This window comes from Anomalospiza imberbis, chromosome 2 (assembly GCF_031753505.1).
Source record: "Anomalospiza imberbis isolate Cuckoo-Finch-1a 21T00152 chromosome 2, ASM3175350v1, whole genome shotgun sequence".
Taxonomy (NCBI): domain Eukaryota; kingdom Metazoa; phylum Chordata; class Aves; order Passeriformes; family Viduidae; genus Anomalospiza; species Anomalospiza imberbis.
Window position 1 is genome coordinate 84,811,860 of NC_089682.1, and position 19,592 is coordinate 84,831,451.

Consider the following 19,592-nt stretch of genomic DNA (forward strand, 5'->3'; position numbering starts at 1 on the left):
TGCTTTTCTCCCCACTAAAGAACTTTCAGTATTTGCATCAGCACAGACCAAATGCAGTACATTAGACAAGTTCAAATGCATTTCACCTTGGACCACAACTTTGGTTTAATTCCAGCTCTGAAGGTGAGGGTACCACCAAAGGAACATACAACACTGGTCAGCACAGCTCCAAAAGCTTGGAAAGCCTTCAAATACTTGTTTTATTTCAGTGAACTGTTTTTTGCCACTCGACTTGGACTTCTGAATTTAAGGGATCCTGCCCCCTATGTCCCAAATGACAGCAAATAATCAAATCTGTGGCATCTTGGGGAAGAAAGAACAGTGTCATACAGCCACTCTAGAACACTGCTAAGGTTATAAGCACTTTTCCTTCTGAACCCCTGTGGTGGAGCAGGTTTGCCACACAAATCCAAAATTGCCTAAACAGATATCTAAACTCAGAGAAGCAGAGTTATGTGGTAACTGCCTGAAGCTGTGCAAAAAACTTGCTCACTGCTGAAGTGAGAGGTGATTTCAAACATCTCATCAGCTTCTGGCTTTAAGGAGCCCATTCTTACTCTGCCTTTGGTGCCTTTTCAAGAGCCACGGGAAGCCTGTTGATGGAAATGCAGGCTTTGCTCATATAGCACTAGCAACAAATGACAGGTCCTAACTCATTCCCATCTCTGATGCAGAAAGACAGACAGACTCACATAAGCATTTCCCTGCAGCAATAGCATTGTTTTCTTTGGAGACAAAAACCCCTCAGTGTACAAGGCCCGCCCTGCAGCTGCTTCCTCCTGCCTACCCCCTCCTTCCCATCCTAAAGGAAAATGGCCTGTGGTGAGGGAGTATAAGCAGGACCATTACCCTGTCGATTCTTCTTCCATAACTGTTAAACTTATTAAAATTTAAGGTGGTGGGGGCTACTAAAGTCTTTTCTGGACCTGTCGGCACAAAGCCCAACATCTTAAAACACGATCCAACACAAGGAGAGTGCAAAACGAGACTTCCCCCCGGTTCATGCTGGAGCCTGGCCAGAAGGGAAGCCACTCCTGACTCCCAACTGCTCCCAGAACACTAACACAGGTTCTTCAGCTTGGACAAGCTCACAGAAATTAGAACACTGCTTGGAAACAATCAGCTACATCAAAATGAAGAAAGTGGATGTACAATTCACCTTTGTCATTCACACTTTTACACTAAAACGACTCAGACTGCCTGCTCAGTTGTAACTCTGCTTGCTGAAACAAGAAGGGAAGGAAAAACCTGTCAATTCAGGGGTTTCACATTTTCATCTGCAGGTGGAGAAACCTGCAGCTGAATGCTGTTTCTGGACATACACAAATATCACTTAGGTCATCAATTAGCGCAAAGTGCATGTACTGTACTGCACCAGAAGGGTTCAGGGGCAACAGAGCCCTAATGACAACACAACCCTACATATAAAGCCCTAAAACAGGCTCTGAGGAGTATCCATGCTTATAACAGGAGCAACAACAAGGAGCTGCAGCACGGCAGGAGCTCTGACAGACAGAGCAAACGCTGAGGATGCACCTTCACCACTGCTTTAAAGCACTTTTACAGTGGTAAAATGGACCAGACATCCCACCCTGCCTCTGTGCACCCACGCCTTTGTCACAACGCCAAATCAAGTTCTAATCAGTGAGATACACGCTCACTGCCATTAGTTTCTCTCCCTAAACATGAATTATTGCTTGAGGCTTTGACCTGTGACACCAAATTTCTGTACTGCAGGGATTTTCATTCCAGTAACTGAGCCTGCCCCACAGAGTCTTCGTGTGCAAACAAAGTTGGAGCAGTAAAACTGAGAGCAGAGCTCCTGCAACCTGATGCAGAACATGTGCAGGAAAACCCTTCTTTTACCTTGCAAAGTTGCCAGGAACAGAAACAAAATTTAGTGTGTGATGACTGCTTTTGTGAGAAAAGCCAGGAAAACCTTTATGCTAAGGTACATGTTAAGTTGGACATGAGAGAATCTGCCAAGCTCATATTTGCGTTCCAATTAACTTAGAAGTCCAAGATGTACTATGCTTTACATTTAAGCATGGATTTCAATAGTCAAAAAGGTTTCTTGTGGTTATAGCCTACTGAAGTTAAACTGCTTGATTTCACCTCAAAACCAAGGTGAAAATGTTTCACAGAAGAATATAAAGAAAACTTGAAATAAAATAAGCAAGACCCACTTTTGCATGTTTCTGAATTTCATCTGACATACCTTATGCTAAGAAACTGTGCCAAAATCCTGTGAAGCGCTATTATTTGCTCTCCTTCACAGCAGACTAGAAAGGTTTTGCCCAGAGCCTTGCTTAGGTGCAACTGATTAAAATACAGTTCAAAAGAACCATGCCACCCAGCCAGATATGAAGAGTTGTTATTCTAAGACTTAGACTGGGTTTGATGCCAGAAGTGAATCTATCCAAGTTGTTGCTTAATAAATGAGTCTGTCTAAACTGAGATTTATCTCATATCTGCCCCTAAAGGCAGTAAGAGTTGCTTTTTTTTAATATTTACTTAACAATGTAATTAGTTATAACATGTTTTTGTTTCAATTATTAGTGACTAATGGGAGTATTTTGTGCATATGTGGTAACTGTCCCCCTTGAAATTACCAGAACCAATTGCACAGTGCACTATATGCATTTTGTTGTATTCATTCTATGCTTACATGGTCAAGTAAATGCTTTCTGTATCACAATATTTCAAAAAAACACTGGAGTATTTTTTTAAAGAACCACCTGATTAGAAATAAAGCTTGGGGTGTGCCTTCTAATATGGAACAAGTTAAAAAAAAATCTCTCCTCCCACTGCAACATATCTCAGTCCTGTGACTATCCAAGAGCAACTCTCTTTTTCAGTAATTACTTGGTGCAATTATTTAATTACCTATTACTTTGTCCCTCTTGAGGTTTGTAGTGCTGTATTGGGGGAATTTAGACAGAACCACTCAGCTGATTTCTGGTGATTAACATGTTCTCTATTACAAGCAAAGCTATTAACAAAAGGCACAACGTTAGTTCAATCCTATATAAAATCCCACAATTACTACTACTGCCGAAGAAAAACAGAAACTTGAACGGCATGAGAGTTTAGACACTGCAAAGTCTTGTCATAACTAAAGAGAAAGGTTTCCAGACCCCAGCAACATTGACAAAGGACCTCTCAGGGAGCATGGAAAGAGTTAAGAAGCAGCTGCAGCACTCTACAAGCTACATCTGCAAGGTACAGCAGAAACAGGGGAAGGCAAACACACCAAACTGAAACAATTCTTCCACGCCCAGCCTCTTCTTCCTGTGATGTCATGCTACAAATTGCCTGGGCGCTCTGCTCTGCTCTCCAGAAGGAGCTGGGCTGGCAAGAGCTGCCGAGGGCTGCGGGCTGCAGGAACAAACACGCTCTGGAATTTGGTTTCTGCCCTGGCAGGCAGCTCCCTTCTGCTTCTGTTTCCCGCCCCATGGGGCCAGCCAGCGAGCCGACAAACTTGTTGTATAGAAAGAAGGGAGAGGGGGAAACGCCGAGTGCCGACACTTTGAACGTCCAGGAAATAGTTTCCTAAAGCACACTCTCCCAGTAAATTCGGATGGACAAGGCTTTGCTGTCACAATCTGCAGCCAAGAGTAAGGCACAAAGTCCTACGATGGCTTCATTGAAACGAGGCGGGAAATGGAACTAAGCAAGCTTTGGGGTGACCTCATCTGCCACAAATGATGTGTTCTCTGACTTTTGCAGACTGGCTATGCAACTACAAATAGCACTCAGCAGAGAAGAGACACTTCCTGGTGATTTCTGCTGGAGATGTACTCCCCTGCCACAGAGCTCACCTTCCTTCCCTGAAGCTTCACAGCGTACAAACTTGCCCAAGCACACCGTTCAAATACATCTGACCTGCAAGTTCTTCTGGAATTTCAAAAAAGTTGCAGTAAAAATACCAGAGAAGACGCGAAATCACAGGAATTTTTAACATACCATTATAATGGTAAGCTCTAATTGTTCCACTGAGGACTCCTTTAAATATACTTTGTATGGGTGTATCTTTAGCATGGTGTTTGTTCTTGGCCTCATAGCAAACTGTGTAGCGATCTACATTTTCACTTGTACTTTAAAAGTGCGAAACGAGACTACAACTTACATGCTTAATTTAGCCATATCAGATCTGCTTTTTGTGTTTACATTACCCTTCAGGATTTATTACTTTGTAACCAGAAACTGGCCATTTGGAGACATTCTCTGCAAGATTTCTGTCACCCTCTTTTACACAAATATGTACGGGAGCATTTTGTTTCTGACTTGCATCAGCGTGGATCGCTTTTTAGCTATAGTACACCCCTTCCGATCCAAGACTCTCCGGACCAAAAGGAATGCAAAGATTGTCTGTGCTGCAGTATGGATAACCGTGCTAGCAGGCAGCACACCAGCAAGCTTTTTCCAGTCCACAAACCGCCGGAACAATACGGAACAAAGGACGTGCTTTGAAAACTTTTCAGAGGACACGTGGAAAACCTACCTATCCCGGATTGTTATCTTCATTGAAACCGTTGGGTTTTTTATCCCGCTCATCCTGAACGTGACCTGCTCCACTATGGTCCTACGGACCTTGAATAAACCACTTACATTAAGCCGGAATAAAGTAAGCAAGAAAAAGGTACTCAAAATGATTTTTGTCCATTTGGTGATATTCTGCTTCTGCTTTGTGCCTTATAACATTACCTTAATACTTTATTCCCTTATGAGAACACAGACCTGGGTCAATTGCTCAGTGGTGACCGCAGTCAGGACTATGTACCCCATAACTCTGTGCATCGCTGTTTCAAACTGCTGTTTTGACCCCATTGTCTATTACTTCACATCAGATACCATTCAAAATTCCATAAAAAAGAACCGGTCCACCAGACCACAAGAGGTCAGATTCTCTGAAAGGCCAGTTTCAGAAAGCTTCATTCAACATAGCCTTCAGACCATAAAAATGAAAATATTTGACAGTGACTCTACAATATAAACTATATTAAAAGACTATTGGGACTAAACTGGAATTAGAAACCTGCACATTTCTTCAGCTGTGGACATACATTCTTATATGTAAAGGCTGTGCTTTCTTCACATCTGAAAAGTTTATTACAAGGCTGTAACAGTGTTATGCTTAACAGCACACAGAAAAAGTATTTTTAAAATCTGTGTCAAAGGTCTGTTCTGACAGATTGTATGTTAGAAATGAACTTTTGAGTTTAGAGGTTAACCAAAGTCCAAGGACTGTTTCTCAAGTCAAACACAAATGAAAAAGTAGGTTGTTTTCCTTCCTGAAGTTAAAACAGTTGCTCAATTTAATAATGATATCAGTTTCCAAGTTACTGAGGTGAAGCTACCTGCTCCACACTGCAGGAAAATTGTCCCATATTGTCATATCACTTCAGCTATACTGTGTCTTCCCCAGTTTCCTCTTGCTTCTCTTATTCAGCCCCTACTGTCTTTTTCCCATGCACCTTCCTTCTTAGGGACCATTATGTTCACAAGAGGCTTCAATTATTGGTTTACGATAACTTTGTTTCTTCCAGGTTTATCTGATAAAAATAAATGCTCTCTCCACAAGGCTGGCCCCAATAAAGCAATTACATCTCCTGGTAGTTCAGAGCATTTGGAAACGTCTCAGACAAACTGGTTTTTCTTCACACCTCTCTCTCAGAAGCCCGTGTGATTAAAACAAAGTAACTTGTGATGACTGAAGTTAATGCTTTAGGTACAGTACCACTTTATTAAACTCTTTTGTGAGGAGTTCTTAAACTCAGCATGACTTTTGAGGAAAACATCCTCTGAATAAGTTAATTTGATCTCAAAGTACAGTTTCTTAGTAAAACAAGACCTTTTCTAACTAGAAATAAACATGTGCATCAAGTTGGTTATTTCTTCCAGGAGACTATTTGGTGTCCCATAAAGAAATTCAAGATGCTGTAATTTTGGAGTTCAACTTCCTCTCAATTTTTGCATCCTAGAAATCATTGTAACATGAGCATTTAAAACTTCAAATGCTATTTCCTTTCAAACTTTAAAAAGTATAAAAATAAAGTACTTGGGGCTACATGCTGGCAAAATTAATCAAGACACTTGGAAAAGTCAGCACCATGTAAAAGGAGGAATCCACATACATTACTGTTACAAACAGGAATACATAGACAAAACTGCTTTAAAACATCCTGCTATATATATATATACACATATATATGTTTCCCAGCTACTAGAACACTGTGTACATTTTCCTCAGAATTAATTTAACATCACTGTAAAATAAAATAAAATTTAAAAGATAAAATAAGTGTTGTTTTTTCCTCCCCAAAAACAACGGAGTTGAGAATAAGAACTGAGTCTAAACAAATTTGCACTTAAGATTTAGGCCAGTCAGCTGCAACACACATACAGCACTGAGACATTTTTACACCAGGGCTGTATACAAAAGAATGAATCAATGTAGGAAAGAATGCATATTGAGCCATCAAATTATATGATACCTTGTTATCTGAATGAATTTATTTCCCTATGCAAAGCTTCTGTTTAACTGTTATAAATCAACCATACATTGCTTCCTACTACTGGGAAACCAAGTTATTCAATGACTGCTATGAGCTAGTGTTGATGACTGCTATGAGCTAGTGTTGATTGAATTTTAAATTTAACAGCATTTTCAATCTTTATCCACATAATTTATGGAAGGAAAATTCATATAGTATGGGCTTAAGCTACAAAGATAGCATAGATATAAATGTCTGCATGACATCTGAAATAAACAATTATCTTTGTTGGGAATCCTAAACTCTTCTGACTTATATCCAACTTCAAAAAAATGCACAAAACTCTTGGCATGAGTAGAAATTCTCTGTTTTCCATATGCCACTGTAAAATCCAAAGTCCAAAACCAGATATACAACTCTAAAGTCCCAATGCCTCTCTCTCTCTAAGGGGTGTGTTTAATATTAGACTCCCTCCAAGAAGTGTGAGACAAAAGCCCCTAATGTCCCTGCTGGGCTATGTTTCCAGGGTTCTACTCCCCTGAGCTTGTCATAGCTGTTACTCAATTGAGTGACAACTTGTTCAGCAAAACCCCTCTGCCTTACAGCAGTGAGCACCCCAGAGCCTCATCACCCTGATAAACAGAACATACTCTTTCTTCAGATTAAAAAACTGCAGGGGAAAAATTAAAACCCATCACTGACTTAAAAGCAGAACAAGCAGACAAAGCCACATATATGAGTATTCCCCTTTAAACCAAACTTTTCTTGGTATATTACCTCAAATAGTCCGCAGAAGCAGAGACAGTAGCTCTGCTTTGCACTCACTCTCCAGGGCAGCAGCTTCTGTGTTTTGAAAGAGCCCAGTGCAACTCAGTACAATAGCTTTCTGATCAGTTAATAGCTCAGTGTCCAGAAGCCATTTGAGAAAACTTTGTATTTTTTATTATTAAACATTTTCACTTTTTCACAGGAGAAAAAAAAAAAAAACACAACAAATAGCCTAACAAAAAACCCCAACACAGTCAAAAAGCATCATCTGTAATGCTGAAAATGAGACCATTACTTGAAAAATTCCTGATCTGACTGATTCAGAAGAGGGGAAGTAAAACTGTACCTCCCACAACAAGGTGATATAAAGACAGGGTCCCAGCTATTCAGAACTGGATGAGGATTTCTTCACCTTTTCTGGTTCTGCAACAAGATTATCCTGGAGAGCTGTGGATGGAGCAATGCTTTCACTGGTACATTCCTCAACAGATGCACTCCCTCTCTCTGCTCTTGACTTTGACACCAACTCTTCTGTCTCTCTGGTAAGGTCTAATGACAAAATTTAAATGTAAAATCTAGATAAGAAGTTACATTCCTAAGTCATGCCAAGACATTTCAAATAAAAAAAGGCTTACATTATCAGAGCTCCTGAGGATCTGAATGTGTTGCAACCGGTACTTCCTAAAAGTGCATTACTTTTACTCATAAGCCTACCCAGGGAGAGCTAGCAGTTCCGTTTAGAACCAAAACTTTAAAAATTGTTCTTTGTAGTGTGATTTCTTCATCTACAGAGTACAGAAAATGTACACTTCCTATAAAAATGAAAGCAGGGCAAATTTAATTGATTCTGAGCATGTTTTTGATATAAAGGCAGCTAGATACTGATAACTGGTTAATTAACCAGCAGTTTTAAAAGACAAGGAAAAAAATTTGCTATGAACACCTTAGACTTACCTCAACAAATGGTATTTCAAAATCAAAAGATGTCTAATTTTATACTGTCTGCATTCAGCTTAAAGTTTTAATTCTGGCTTTCACAGGAACAGAATGCCAGCCATTTTTTTTTTTTACCTCAGTATACAAGTATTTCACATTTGATGAAATACCAAGTCAAATATGTCTTTATATTTTTCATCTAAAAGTGTGTAAAAAGAACCCTATAGAAAATGCTTCAGGCAGGTAAGAAATCTGTAAATGAAATCAACCTCCAAGTTTTTGTTTCTTAAGGAAGTAACCTCAGTCACAGAAATGCAAAAATTAAAAAAAAAGCTCTTGAGACTAGGTAAAAGATAGGAATAGCTGATCAGACCCCAAACATACAGCTGATCTACAATCCTGACTCCAATGGCAGAAAAGGCTGGATGCCTGGGGAACAAGATAATACTAGAAGAAGCACACAAGGCTTTCTCTAGTGCTGTCCCACTTCATCAGTCATATCTTGGCACTATCTGGGTCAGATACATTTGTGTGTTCAGCAAAAATTTTTCTTCTGTGAGCTTGTTCTGTCTTCCTGTAAATGTGTATAAAGTTTTTAATGTTCATTGTAGTAAAAAGTTCACATTGTGTGTGTGCATAGGGGGAACAAAACTAACCCAAACATCCTTTTGTTTCAAATCTACTAGTTTCACTAGTGCCCCTCTCATTTATTTGGAAAGAGGCAGGGAGCACTAGATTGCCATTCAATCTTTCCATATCACTCCTGGTCTGACAGTCTTTCATCATCTCTTGCAAATGAGAAAGATTTTCACTTGCAATTTCAAGCACCATCATAACCAAAGGTGAGATTTCTAGAATTACACAAAGAATTCAGCTAAAATTAGAGAACCCTAAAATTTGAGACTGGTAATTTGAAAATCCTACCTGAGCACAGTATCCACTAGCCTTATTTATTCTTTCAAGTTATTTTCTAAGAGTTTTATCAATGAAAAGCAATTTGTTCATACTTTTCCAGAAGAAAATGTAATATTACAAGGTTCTTGCATGTAGGCAGGCCTGTGAATCCTGACAAGTTCCCTATTTTGCTAAACTATCATAATTTAGACCTCAGGGTTTCTGGCACTTGAGCACCACTAATAAAATGAAAGACTATACATTTCAAAAGCTAAGGCAAAATATAAATCAGAATTATTCTAAATCTAGAAGACAGAAATGCCTGGGCTGCATTTGTTATCCAATTACCAGAATATTGAAAACATTGTATAAACACAACTATCACTGCATTAACACATTTACAGAACAGACTCTATAGGGCTCATTTAAGATGAGCCAAATTCAGAAAGCCAAGCTTGCACAGTCTAGCACTTCTGCAAGAAGCTGCACGGAGTTTTGTTTTCACAGTTCTGGTTTGATCCTGAAGCCTTTCATATTTATCACCTCATCCCCATCCAGTTCCTGTCATACAGCTGCTTCTAAAAGCAAGCCCAGCTCTTCCCGTAAGAAAACTGAACTTACCACAAAATTAAAATAAACAAAAAGAACACTTCACACATTTTCTGGTCTTTTATAAAACATACCACATTTTCTGGCAAACTAAAAATTCCAGAGCTGAGAATTTAGATTTCAAATAATTCTTTTTTTCTACTTAAGAAGCAGTCTGCCCACTTTAGTTCTATCAGAACTAAAAGCTGTCCAGCAATAGGAAGGGGTAAATTTTTTGTAGTTTAAACCTGAGGATCAAACCACAAAAAACGACAAAGGAAGGCCACTAGAAAGAAGTTATTTTATGATGAGATAAAAAGAACATTTTTGTGCACACATAGCTTTAATATTTCCCCTAAGTCTATCTTTTTTAAACAGTGAGTTCCTGTCTTAAAGAACAAAATTCTTAAATAACCATGCTAGCAACAGGAGGCACCCAAAATTAATGCAACCACCTTGGGAATAATATTAACTTTACCTCACATGAAAACAACTGTGGCTAGGTTAATTCTGCTTTTTAGAAGAATTCTGCAAATCCTGCTGCTTTATGAAAGGAAGTCGATTGGAAAAGTTTATTAAGTACATAGTAAAACATGGACAAAAATGAGAATATCTACGGTGAAGGAAGTACCAAAATATCTACCTTTTCAGTCTAACAAAAAATATGTTTCACTAATGAAATCAAATCTGAAAACTGCTGGTCTACTTAAGTTGTTTTACACTTCTTACATGTGAAAGAAATTTTACCCCATATACTGCATGTTATTGTACTTCACATGTTCCCCTGGGTAGCAAATGGTGGTGGGGAGGGACAAATCAGTACTGACTGCTGTCCAGATAAGATCTGTGAGTTCCTCCCAGCTGCTGGAAGGTGAACAGGCATGCAGAGAGCATGCCAAGCACGGGCCCTGGTGTGGGCAGCATGGCTCCCAAAGGGAAAGCACAGGGTGCTGGCAGTCCAGGGACGTACGCGAGCCAAGTTCAGACCAGGCAGAGTCTACGTGGGTGAGCCTCCAGCCTCTGCTCAGGGGCTCAGCAGAACGCCAGGGATGCAGCTGCAGAGGCTCCACAGGCACTTACCAGCCTGCACCTACCCCATTCTGACAGGCAAAGCCAACCCAAAGGAAAGGCTTCCACCAAACCTAGAGGGATTACCTTTCTGGAGGGTGCTGAACACTGTGCCTGCTCAACAGCTGTGAACAGGGGCATCCACATCCCCCACAAGGGCTTTTTATTACTGGAAAGTTACTGTAAGATAGTGATACAAACACATAACTGAAGCACTATACATTTATACAGTATAAAAGCAGCCACAAAAATACTTATTTGGCTTACAAAAAAGCAACTCAAACACCATGCTTTTATGCATGTAATAACAAAGAAAGTGCAGCAAGAAAAGAAACAAAAATATCTTCCAATAATATCTAATTTGACAGTTTGACATGGTACTAATATCACCTTAAGAGCTTGAAAATTGAGCACACAGCTGGGAAAAAACACCCCAAACCTCCACATTAGAATGTTTGTTTGGCACCCACTTTGCTTCTTAACATAAACTAATTTTACTTTCCACAGAAAAGTTAGCAAGAGTGAGTCAAATGACACAGCAGTAAGGAAATAAAGAGTAATAAAAGGTTGTGACAATTATTCAGGACTTTGGCTCAGATAAAATAAGCCAGACCAAAACAAAAACAAAACCAATCAATCAGCAACAACAGCAAAACCCCCAAAACCAAACCTTTTTTAAATTAATTCTACCAGTTTCATTACAGAGATTCCTAAAACTACAAAGCTGGAGACCATAGTACCATCCAAGGAAGGAGCAACAGGGTTACAAGTCACAGAACTTGACCCAAGATTTATTTACTTTTGTATTTAAGGAGACAGTTACATCAAATTTGCCACAATTCAGCAAGATTTTACAAAACTGAAGAACTGACAAGATACCTCCCTGAATTCTAATACGTTTTTCCCTCATGGGCAACCTTTAAACATTCCTACAACATATTTACAATGCAGATATAGTAGTGTTGCAGGATGAAAAGCTGAAGTTCAAACTACCTAGAAACATAGTAGGACTAAAATCAAATTCCTACAGCTGAAATATGACCACCAAAACATTGAACAGTATTAAAATATTTTTTTTAAATCCCAACAGCTTGAAAAGCAAGGATTCCTAGAAAACTATTTCACTATTCCTTGTTACTTATAATCAGCCAACCTTAAAGAAAAAGAGACTAAAGAATAGTCTATAATGTTAATGCAGACTTGTTTCTGTGACTAAATCTGTACTTAGTACTGGTGTACAGACAAGATATCTTTATGGTGCACCAAGAGAGCTGGTAGCTCCACTGATCACAGCCTGTAAGCCCCAGGTCCCTGTCACAGCTGTAACTCTATAATCAGAGCAATCCTGACACAGCCTGGGTACATGACCTCCACGTGAAAACACAAGAGCAACTACAGGAACATACAGCACAAGCAGCCACCTAAAGCAAACCTAGGCATAATTACACAACCACCTCTTGCTAATCTCCCTTTCATGCTTTAAGGAAGGGGGAAACACAGTTAAGAAAAGTAGAATTAAGCATATTATTTACTTCTACTAACCTTAACAGACAAAACTATAAATCTAGTTTAGGTTTGTCATTGAGACAAATGACAGTGGAAAGTGAATAATTCCATTGTAAAATACCTGTTTAAAATAAATAGAATGAACTGCTTTCTGGAAGTACAGATCAGTCTCAAGTCCAGAGGAAACCTAAATATCTAAGTTATGGAAGTAGGACTCGTATTCTCTTAATTAGAGAAACTCTGTATCTTAAAGCAGTAGGAAAAAAACTTGCCATTCTTGATTAAGAATGTTATCTAGATGCCACAGAATGAAAACTCTGCATAGTTGCCGTGTCTTAGGTAATCCCTTTGGTCATGTTTGTACTTGAAGCAAGAGCATCTTAAGGGCTGGGCTGACTTGGTATACCTACAACAGATAAACCTGTTAACACAGCTAACATAACCAAAATCCTCCAGTCCTAGTGAATGCTTTATGCACTTTGTGAGTGCCTACCAAGAAGTGAACACACTGTCAACACAGACAAAAGCAGGAAACACAGGACCTCAGCTTTAAATGTTCTGGCTTCTCTTCCAGTAGCCTGGAGGACTTGCTCAAATGGTAACACCCAAGCATGAATAACAGCTTGAGTCATCCTCACGATAAACAGGAGTGGCACGGAAGATTTTCAAAGTGATGGGAGAGACAGTGAAGACTGTAATTCACTGTTCTTCCTGGTTTTTCAATTTGCCTTCAGCTGTTAAGGCAGATAAAAGTTTCAATCCTCAGAAAGCACAGCATGGTTTTCATTAAAGGAAGCTCTTCAGGAGTACTAAAAAGGCATGCATTTATTAAAGAGTGTGTGTATATATATATAGCCAAAATAAAAAAGCATATAACCAAAAATATATTCACATATTTTTTATTACACTATGTGGTATACCCAAATAAAAAAAAAAAAAAAAAAAAAAAAAAAAACAAAAAAAAAAAACCAAACCAAAAAGCAATCATCTTACAGACTCTTAAAAATGTGCCCTGTATGATAAAGGCAAAATCATAGAAGGTTTTCCAGCCACAGTTGTGACAACTGAAATGTCACAACCTTAAAAACATTTAGAGCACACGCAGCAGACTCAGTATGAGCCTTTAGCACTATCACGCCGATGAGCAGTGGTGGTCGTGACCTCTCTCATCCCACATGCTTCTGGAACACACTCATGATGCAAGCAGAAATATATTTAGTATGTACAGACAGAAAACCTCAAATATGTTCTCAGTTCCTTTCTGAAGGTTAAAGCAGCATACTCCTAATGTAACTTTGTCAAAAGGAGCATGGTGAGCACATGACAAGCCATCCTTTAGTGAGCCATGTGAGCATGTTTTGTCCCCTGCAGGAAAAACCCTAGAAAATTTCATATTACAAATCATTGCCCATTGCAACTTCCAAGCTGAGACAAGATACTAGGTGCTTAAAATCCAGAAACCCACAAGACATGAGTGATGTCTGCATGAGCAATCTGATGCCTGCAATTCCTGTCTTTACGCCGGTGAAGCTCCCTTGGTAGACTGCATCCTGCCAGTGAGCATGCTTGCAGATGTTGTCCTTCTGGACATACTCAGCGCTTTTTTTGTGCCTAAGGCTGTCCCCCATTGATACATTCAGTATTCCTGTATCAGAGGAAAGGCAAAATTTACAGACATGGAAGGAGCATGCCTGACACAAACTAGCTTTCCCAAGAGAAGGCAGCTGCTGTGCAGAAATGGGCATGAGTCCCACAGCCCAGAGGGAAGACAGCACAGGAAGGCGTGACTCATCTGTCACCCCCGTGACTACATCTGGGGGTGGCAACACAACGAGCCACAGCCTGTCCTGAGGCCTCACGGGCAAGTGGCAAAGCACAGCTTGCACCCAACATAACTACACATTCTGCACTGCTAATCCACACCAGCAGCTGAAAATAGTCCCTGAGCTGCATCATGTCCCAACCCTTGCCTAGGCATTGTCCAAAGGAGAGCTGACAAATGCCAGAACAGGCCAGGGAACATGTTACCAAGGAAACACCCCTGATGACTGCGGTGCAGTACTTAACCCCAAACTATTGGCCCTTTTGAGGCCAGTAGTACAAACTCAGCCCCAAATACCCAGCCCTTGCTGCCTGGCCTTATTTGGCTGCCTATCAAAAAGATTTTAGATTCATTCTTTTAACACAACAGTAAACCACTTATCCAGTAAGCTAATGTATCAAATGTTAACAGTGTGACCATTCCTACTTCCTGAATTAAAAGGAGTCACTTAAGATGTCAAAACCAAAGAGGATTTTAAACTGCATATAGACACCTACCTTCAGAGAAGCTGTAGGACTTCAGACACACCTAACAGAAATCCCTACTGAGAAGGATTCAACACACAAGAAAATATATTAACTCCCACTTCTAGATGCTCAATTCCTCCTTACAAGGAGCACAGAAACCTAATTTGAAGTTGTACAGCCAAGGAAACAGGCACTAAGCCCTCAAGAACAGTGAACTTCACAATAACTGTGTCCTTGTACAATCAAAAACCAGGAGGTCACATAGCTAAGCCTGTGCTATTCCAAAGTACTAGGGAGCACTTGCTGACCTGTAACTGCTCACAGATTTACCCTGACCTGGATTTACCTAATGCTTTTTATGCAAATCTTAAACATATTATTTAACATTTTTTTCCTTAATGAATGATCAAAGTAGGTCTGCTGTTATTCCAGCTCAGCGAGTTCGTCATATTAATGCAATAATATATTCTTTGGGAATACATGGTTTTGAGCATGAAGGCACTCTGCTGCAGTGAGCTGCGTAATTTAGAACCAACAGAAGTCTTTGGTGTGGGATGAGGTATTTAAGTACTAACACAGACTACACAGTTGACAAATACTTATTGCAAACATCTAGTAATGTTCAATCAACACTGCGTGATAAAACAATACTGTAGATTTCACTGCAAATGTTGAATTGACAATAGAAACCACAGAAAAGAAGAAGCTAAAAAAGGAGAAACATTATGGAGCACAGTTTAGGCAATGCTACATGAAAGACATTATAAACAAAGCAAAGCACACTTGTCTACTTCTACTCATATTTTAACCATTAAGAGAAGTAATTTCATGAAGCCATGTTTTTCTTGCATCAGACATAAAAACTCCAAAACATACTACAACTCCAAATCACAACATATATATCAATACTGGTGTTCCTCCTCCGTATAAAAATTAAAACACTAATTAGGACAGCACATATTATAAAGCAGTACAACCAAAGAAGGCTGCAGTGTCAAAAGCTGCAGTGCAATGCACTGCTTCAGTTTCACATCTGTTTGTTATTCACACAAAAACAAACATGAAAACCACAGCTGAAGTTACCAGACCAAAGCAGGCTGGGAATCGAATTCCCTTTAGCCTGCCACAATGAACCCTCACACTCTGTTCTGAGCTGTTGGAGGGTTACAGGTGGTGATTCAGCTGACCCTCATCCCTGTTAAGAGCAAGAGCTACCACGTAATCTTTACAAACTCCAGTCCTAAGAGAAATACCACTTGGAATACTCCTAGTGCTCACATGGATGAGCTAACAACAGAACACGAGGATCTGTAGGGCTAACCAGGAAAGTGTGGAGTGCTTCAGTCTCTAACTTGCTTTACCTTCAGACAAGGCTGCAGTTGGCCTGCAGCTCAAATGCAGAAGAACAAGACCCTTTCACTACCCCAACACTGTACATATGAAAGGGCATCTGCAAGGAGAACATTCTTTAGGCAGCAGCATGAAAAGCACAGTACCTTGCTTGTACTTCCCCATTCAGAGCATGTGAGCAGAATGGAAGCTGAGAGGCAGGGAAATACAGCTGAATTGCTTTACAGATACAACAAATATACTCCACAGGCATCTACTTCCTTGAATGGCAAAACCAAAAACATCCCACGGGTATTTCACTCAAAATAGACTGAAAACTGAGAGACTTTGTGTTTGATTTGCTTGCCTGAAAACCTGTTCTTCCTTGTTTATTCCTAACAAACTGCAGCAAACAGCAACAATACTTCAGTCAAAGATGTGACATGGGCTTGACAGGGCTTTCTGTAAGGGAAATTCAGATATTCTGAAATTTGTTCACGTAACCTTCATTTGAGATATTCAAAACAATTACTTTTTTGAGGGGCCACAAGGGAGGTCAAATTGATAGAATTATGGAAAAGAATGAGCATAAACTCCCAGGCTGGCAGGTAACAAGCCATCCCTTTCACAGGAAACAGATTTTACCTGTGTAAGGATTTAAACCATATTTCTATAAGTAGGATAAAAAATGAAGCAAAGGCTATTCAGCATCTTTGAGTCTAAAGTAATTTCAGTTCCCTTTAAAGTTACGAAATCTAAATACTGCTCAAAATACTGTAAGTGAGCACAAATTCAAAGTAAAGAATATTGTACAGTGTATTTCTATTTTGCAACTAAAAAATTATGCAGCATTATTGATATATTCTAAGCTGACCTCCACATAATCTTCATCTGGAAACATCATAACCTCACTGGTAAATATTTGAGTGGTTAAATGGGACTTTTCCTCTCAGGGTTCGATAAAGTTTTAAGAAAAAGGAAGTATTTTTCACATGATTTAGTCAGTATGTATTTGCTCCTTTTTAAAATCAAGAATTATTGAGAAGAACCTTCAACTGGTTTCCACCCTTTATTTTGTCTAGCTATGCTTTTTGTTGTTAAAAGAAAGGATGACCTAGAAAAGTTTCATTTCCTTCCTAAAGCACAGATGACTAAATCAGCTAGCTATGCAAAAGCCATAAACATATTCACAATGAGTAGCTAAGGAGTAATATATTATCTTCAGAAAACAGTAAAACCCAGAATCTTTTACATTCATTAGATGTAGCTTCCCAAGTCAGGTAAAGGTCAGATGCATTTGAGACTTTTTCTTCAGAGAAATTATACAAGGCATTCTTCCTCACAAAAGCTCTGTGACAAGTAAAACTGCAATAAATTCAAGCTATTTGGTATTAAATTGCTCAATCCTTTCAAGTCTCTCAAAGTCCTGTTTTTAAAGGAGTCAGGAGAATGAGCAACGACTGAAGCAGATAAGCCTTGTAATGAAACACAGTACCTGGGAGGGTGGAGGACACAAGAACTAAACAAAAATAGACAGCAAGTAAGTGGGGCAAAGTTGCATTAAGCAAATATTTGTTAATAAATGTTTCTCAAAAGTTTATATTCTTATTTACTAAGCTAGATGTGTTTGAGTTTTTTTTTTTTTTTTTTTTTTTGCATAACCTTTATTCATTCCATGCTTTTCTTCCTCATTTTAACACTTTTGTGGGGAAGGGGAAAAAAAACCCAATTTAAAAAAACCCACTCTCTAACCATATGAGGACCCTTGAACTTTCTCAAGATTCCATCTTTCTTGGACTGTTTACAATTAACCCAAAGAAACCACTTATGGTGAGACATTCTTTAGGAGTAAGAAGAAGGCATCTGGCTTTTCTCTACTCCTTTATCAAGTGTTTGGAGGTTCAGAGGTATTTACTGGTATGAACTAATTGCCTGCCCATTCTTGAGAGAATTGCTAATTAAGCAGACACTTGCAAACCTTGTACACCATTGCATGGAGGCAATACCCAGATAAGGAATTGCAGAAGAATACAGTAAACCATTCTTTTATTCACCAGCTAAGCCTTTCTGGGGTACCTCAACAGCATCCTGAGTCAGCCGTGTTAAGTATTTTCTCCTGTTTCTAATAAGTTAAACTTCTCAGGCAAAACCAGCCAACATTCAGATGTGAGGAAGGGGTAGATTTTCTACACTAGAGGACTCTTGGCTTTACATTTCTATGTGGGGCTTCAGGTCCCTTGCTGCAGTGACCCAAAGACTTAGCAAGACATTTTGGCACAGATAATGTTTCACTACTCCTCCTCCTCCTCTCCTGAGCACTCTGTCACTTAACAGCTCACAGCCCTGTCCCTCCCCTCCTGGACAGCCAGAGGAGGCAATGAAGGCCAGCACAGAATCTTGGGGTGCCTCTCCTGGCTGCCACAACTGCCCTCAGCTTTTAAGGGAAACCTGCTGTGCCCTCTGGTGCCAAGCCTCCAGCAACAGGAGACACTGTCTGGAGCCTGGGGAGACCCAGACCAGGTGATATGGAGGTCAGTGAAGCAGCAGGGCCCCCGGATACATGTCATGCATATTTCTTTTCATCCCCTCCACTGGGCTTCACTCCACATCCTTCTCTGGCACTAGGTGATCTTTGTAGGCCCCTTCCAATTGAAATATTCCATGCTATTAACACTTAAATCAGCCACCCCAAACTACTACCAAACACACCCCTCTAAAAACTCACGAAGAGAGTCAAAACATTACAATACATTCAAGCAGAGCACTCAAAAAAACCTGGAATGATCCTATGCATGTTAATGACATTATCATTTGTTTCACAAAAGCCTGCAACGCCCATAATTTTGAAAACACAACTCTCTGGATTTTCCAGTCTAAAAGTCCAGGTCTAAATTAGATCATCTGGCATTCCTTGTCTGAGTTATTGGGTAGAAACTGGTGGATATGGTATACTGCTGATCAGCAAGCTGGCTTCAAGCTGGTTTGTAGAAGGTAGCAGGAACCACTTCTTGCTTGTAGAGAGTCAAACCCAGGTATCTGTACCTCTGTCTTTTGTCCTCTTAAGGTTATAATTCCCAAACACCTTCTGCATGCTTGCAAGTTTCCTAAAATAGTATCTGCCTCTTAAAATACCCCTTCCTCTCCAGAACTAAAAGATATGGGATTGGTTCTAAAATGGTTGCTTTAATGTCTCTCTGGTCAAAATAACCAGCCTCTATAGTCTCCTGCTCTGTGGCATAAATAGCCTATTTCTGGTTTATAAGAAACAAACAATGAAAAGAAACAAATGTTTGATTTACTGAAATACAGCCTAAAAAAAACAATCCAACCTTCCAGCATTTTATTTTAAAGGCATCCAAAAATACCAAAGTGACTAAAATGCAAAAGACAATGCAAAACAGTATTTTAAGTACTATTAGCAAACATATCAGATGCCCAGAACTGAGGCCCTGTTGCCGAGAAGGAATAGCAGCTGGATAAAAATTAACTTTCAAATAAAAGCATTGAATTTATTGCTGACTTTGGCACCAAAACACAATTAAGGGTATTACCCTTATGATTTGTGCCAGACTAGTAAAATTATGTTGGCTTACAATCACATAAATCAGCAGACCTATGTTGACTTCTTCCTCTGATATGCTCCCTTTTTCTAAAACCAGAAGACATGCCAAAACTAAACTTGTTTTGCTCTTTTAATTTGTTTTTCTAGAACCAAAT

The 19,592-nt window shown here is 39.5% G+C and overlaps 2 protein-coding genes across 3 annotated transcripts in view; one reads left to right on the top strand and one right to left on the bottom strand.

The window, feature by feature from the left end:
• RB1 (RB transcriptional corepressor 1) overlaps positions 1-19,592 on the bottom strand; it is a 72,794-nt gene that overhangs the window by 24,584 nt on the left and 28,618 nt on the right. Inside the window, exon 18 of one of the 2 annotated variants that reach the window (XM_068182161.1) lies at positions 17,302-17,370. The exons of the other annotated variant lie outside the window; for it this stretch is intronic. Coding sequence (XP_068038262.1) covers positions 17,317-17,370 — 54 coding nt within the window. The 3' untranslated portion in view covers positions 17,302-17,316. Of the gene's footprint in view, positions 1-17,301; positions 17,371-19,592 lie in introns of those variants that run through there. 2 annotated transcript variants of the gene reach the window in all.
• Positions 3,148-6,109, top strand: LPAR6 (lysophosphatidic acid receptor 6). The gene is given in 2 exon segments (XM_068182165.1): positions 3,148-4,853; positions 4,856-6,109. Coding segments are annotated over 2 exon segments (939 nt in total). The 5' UTR covers positions 3,148-3,973; the 3' UTR covers positions 4,915-6,109.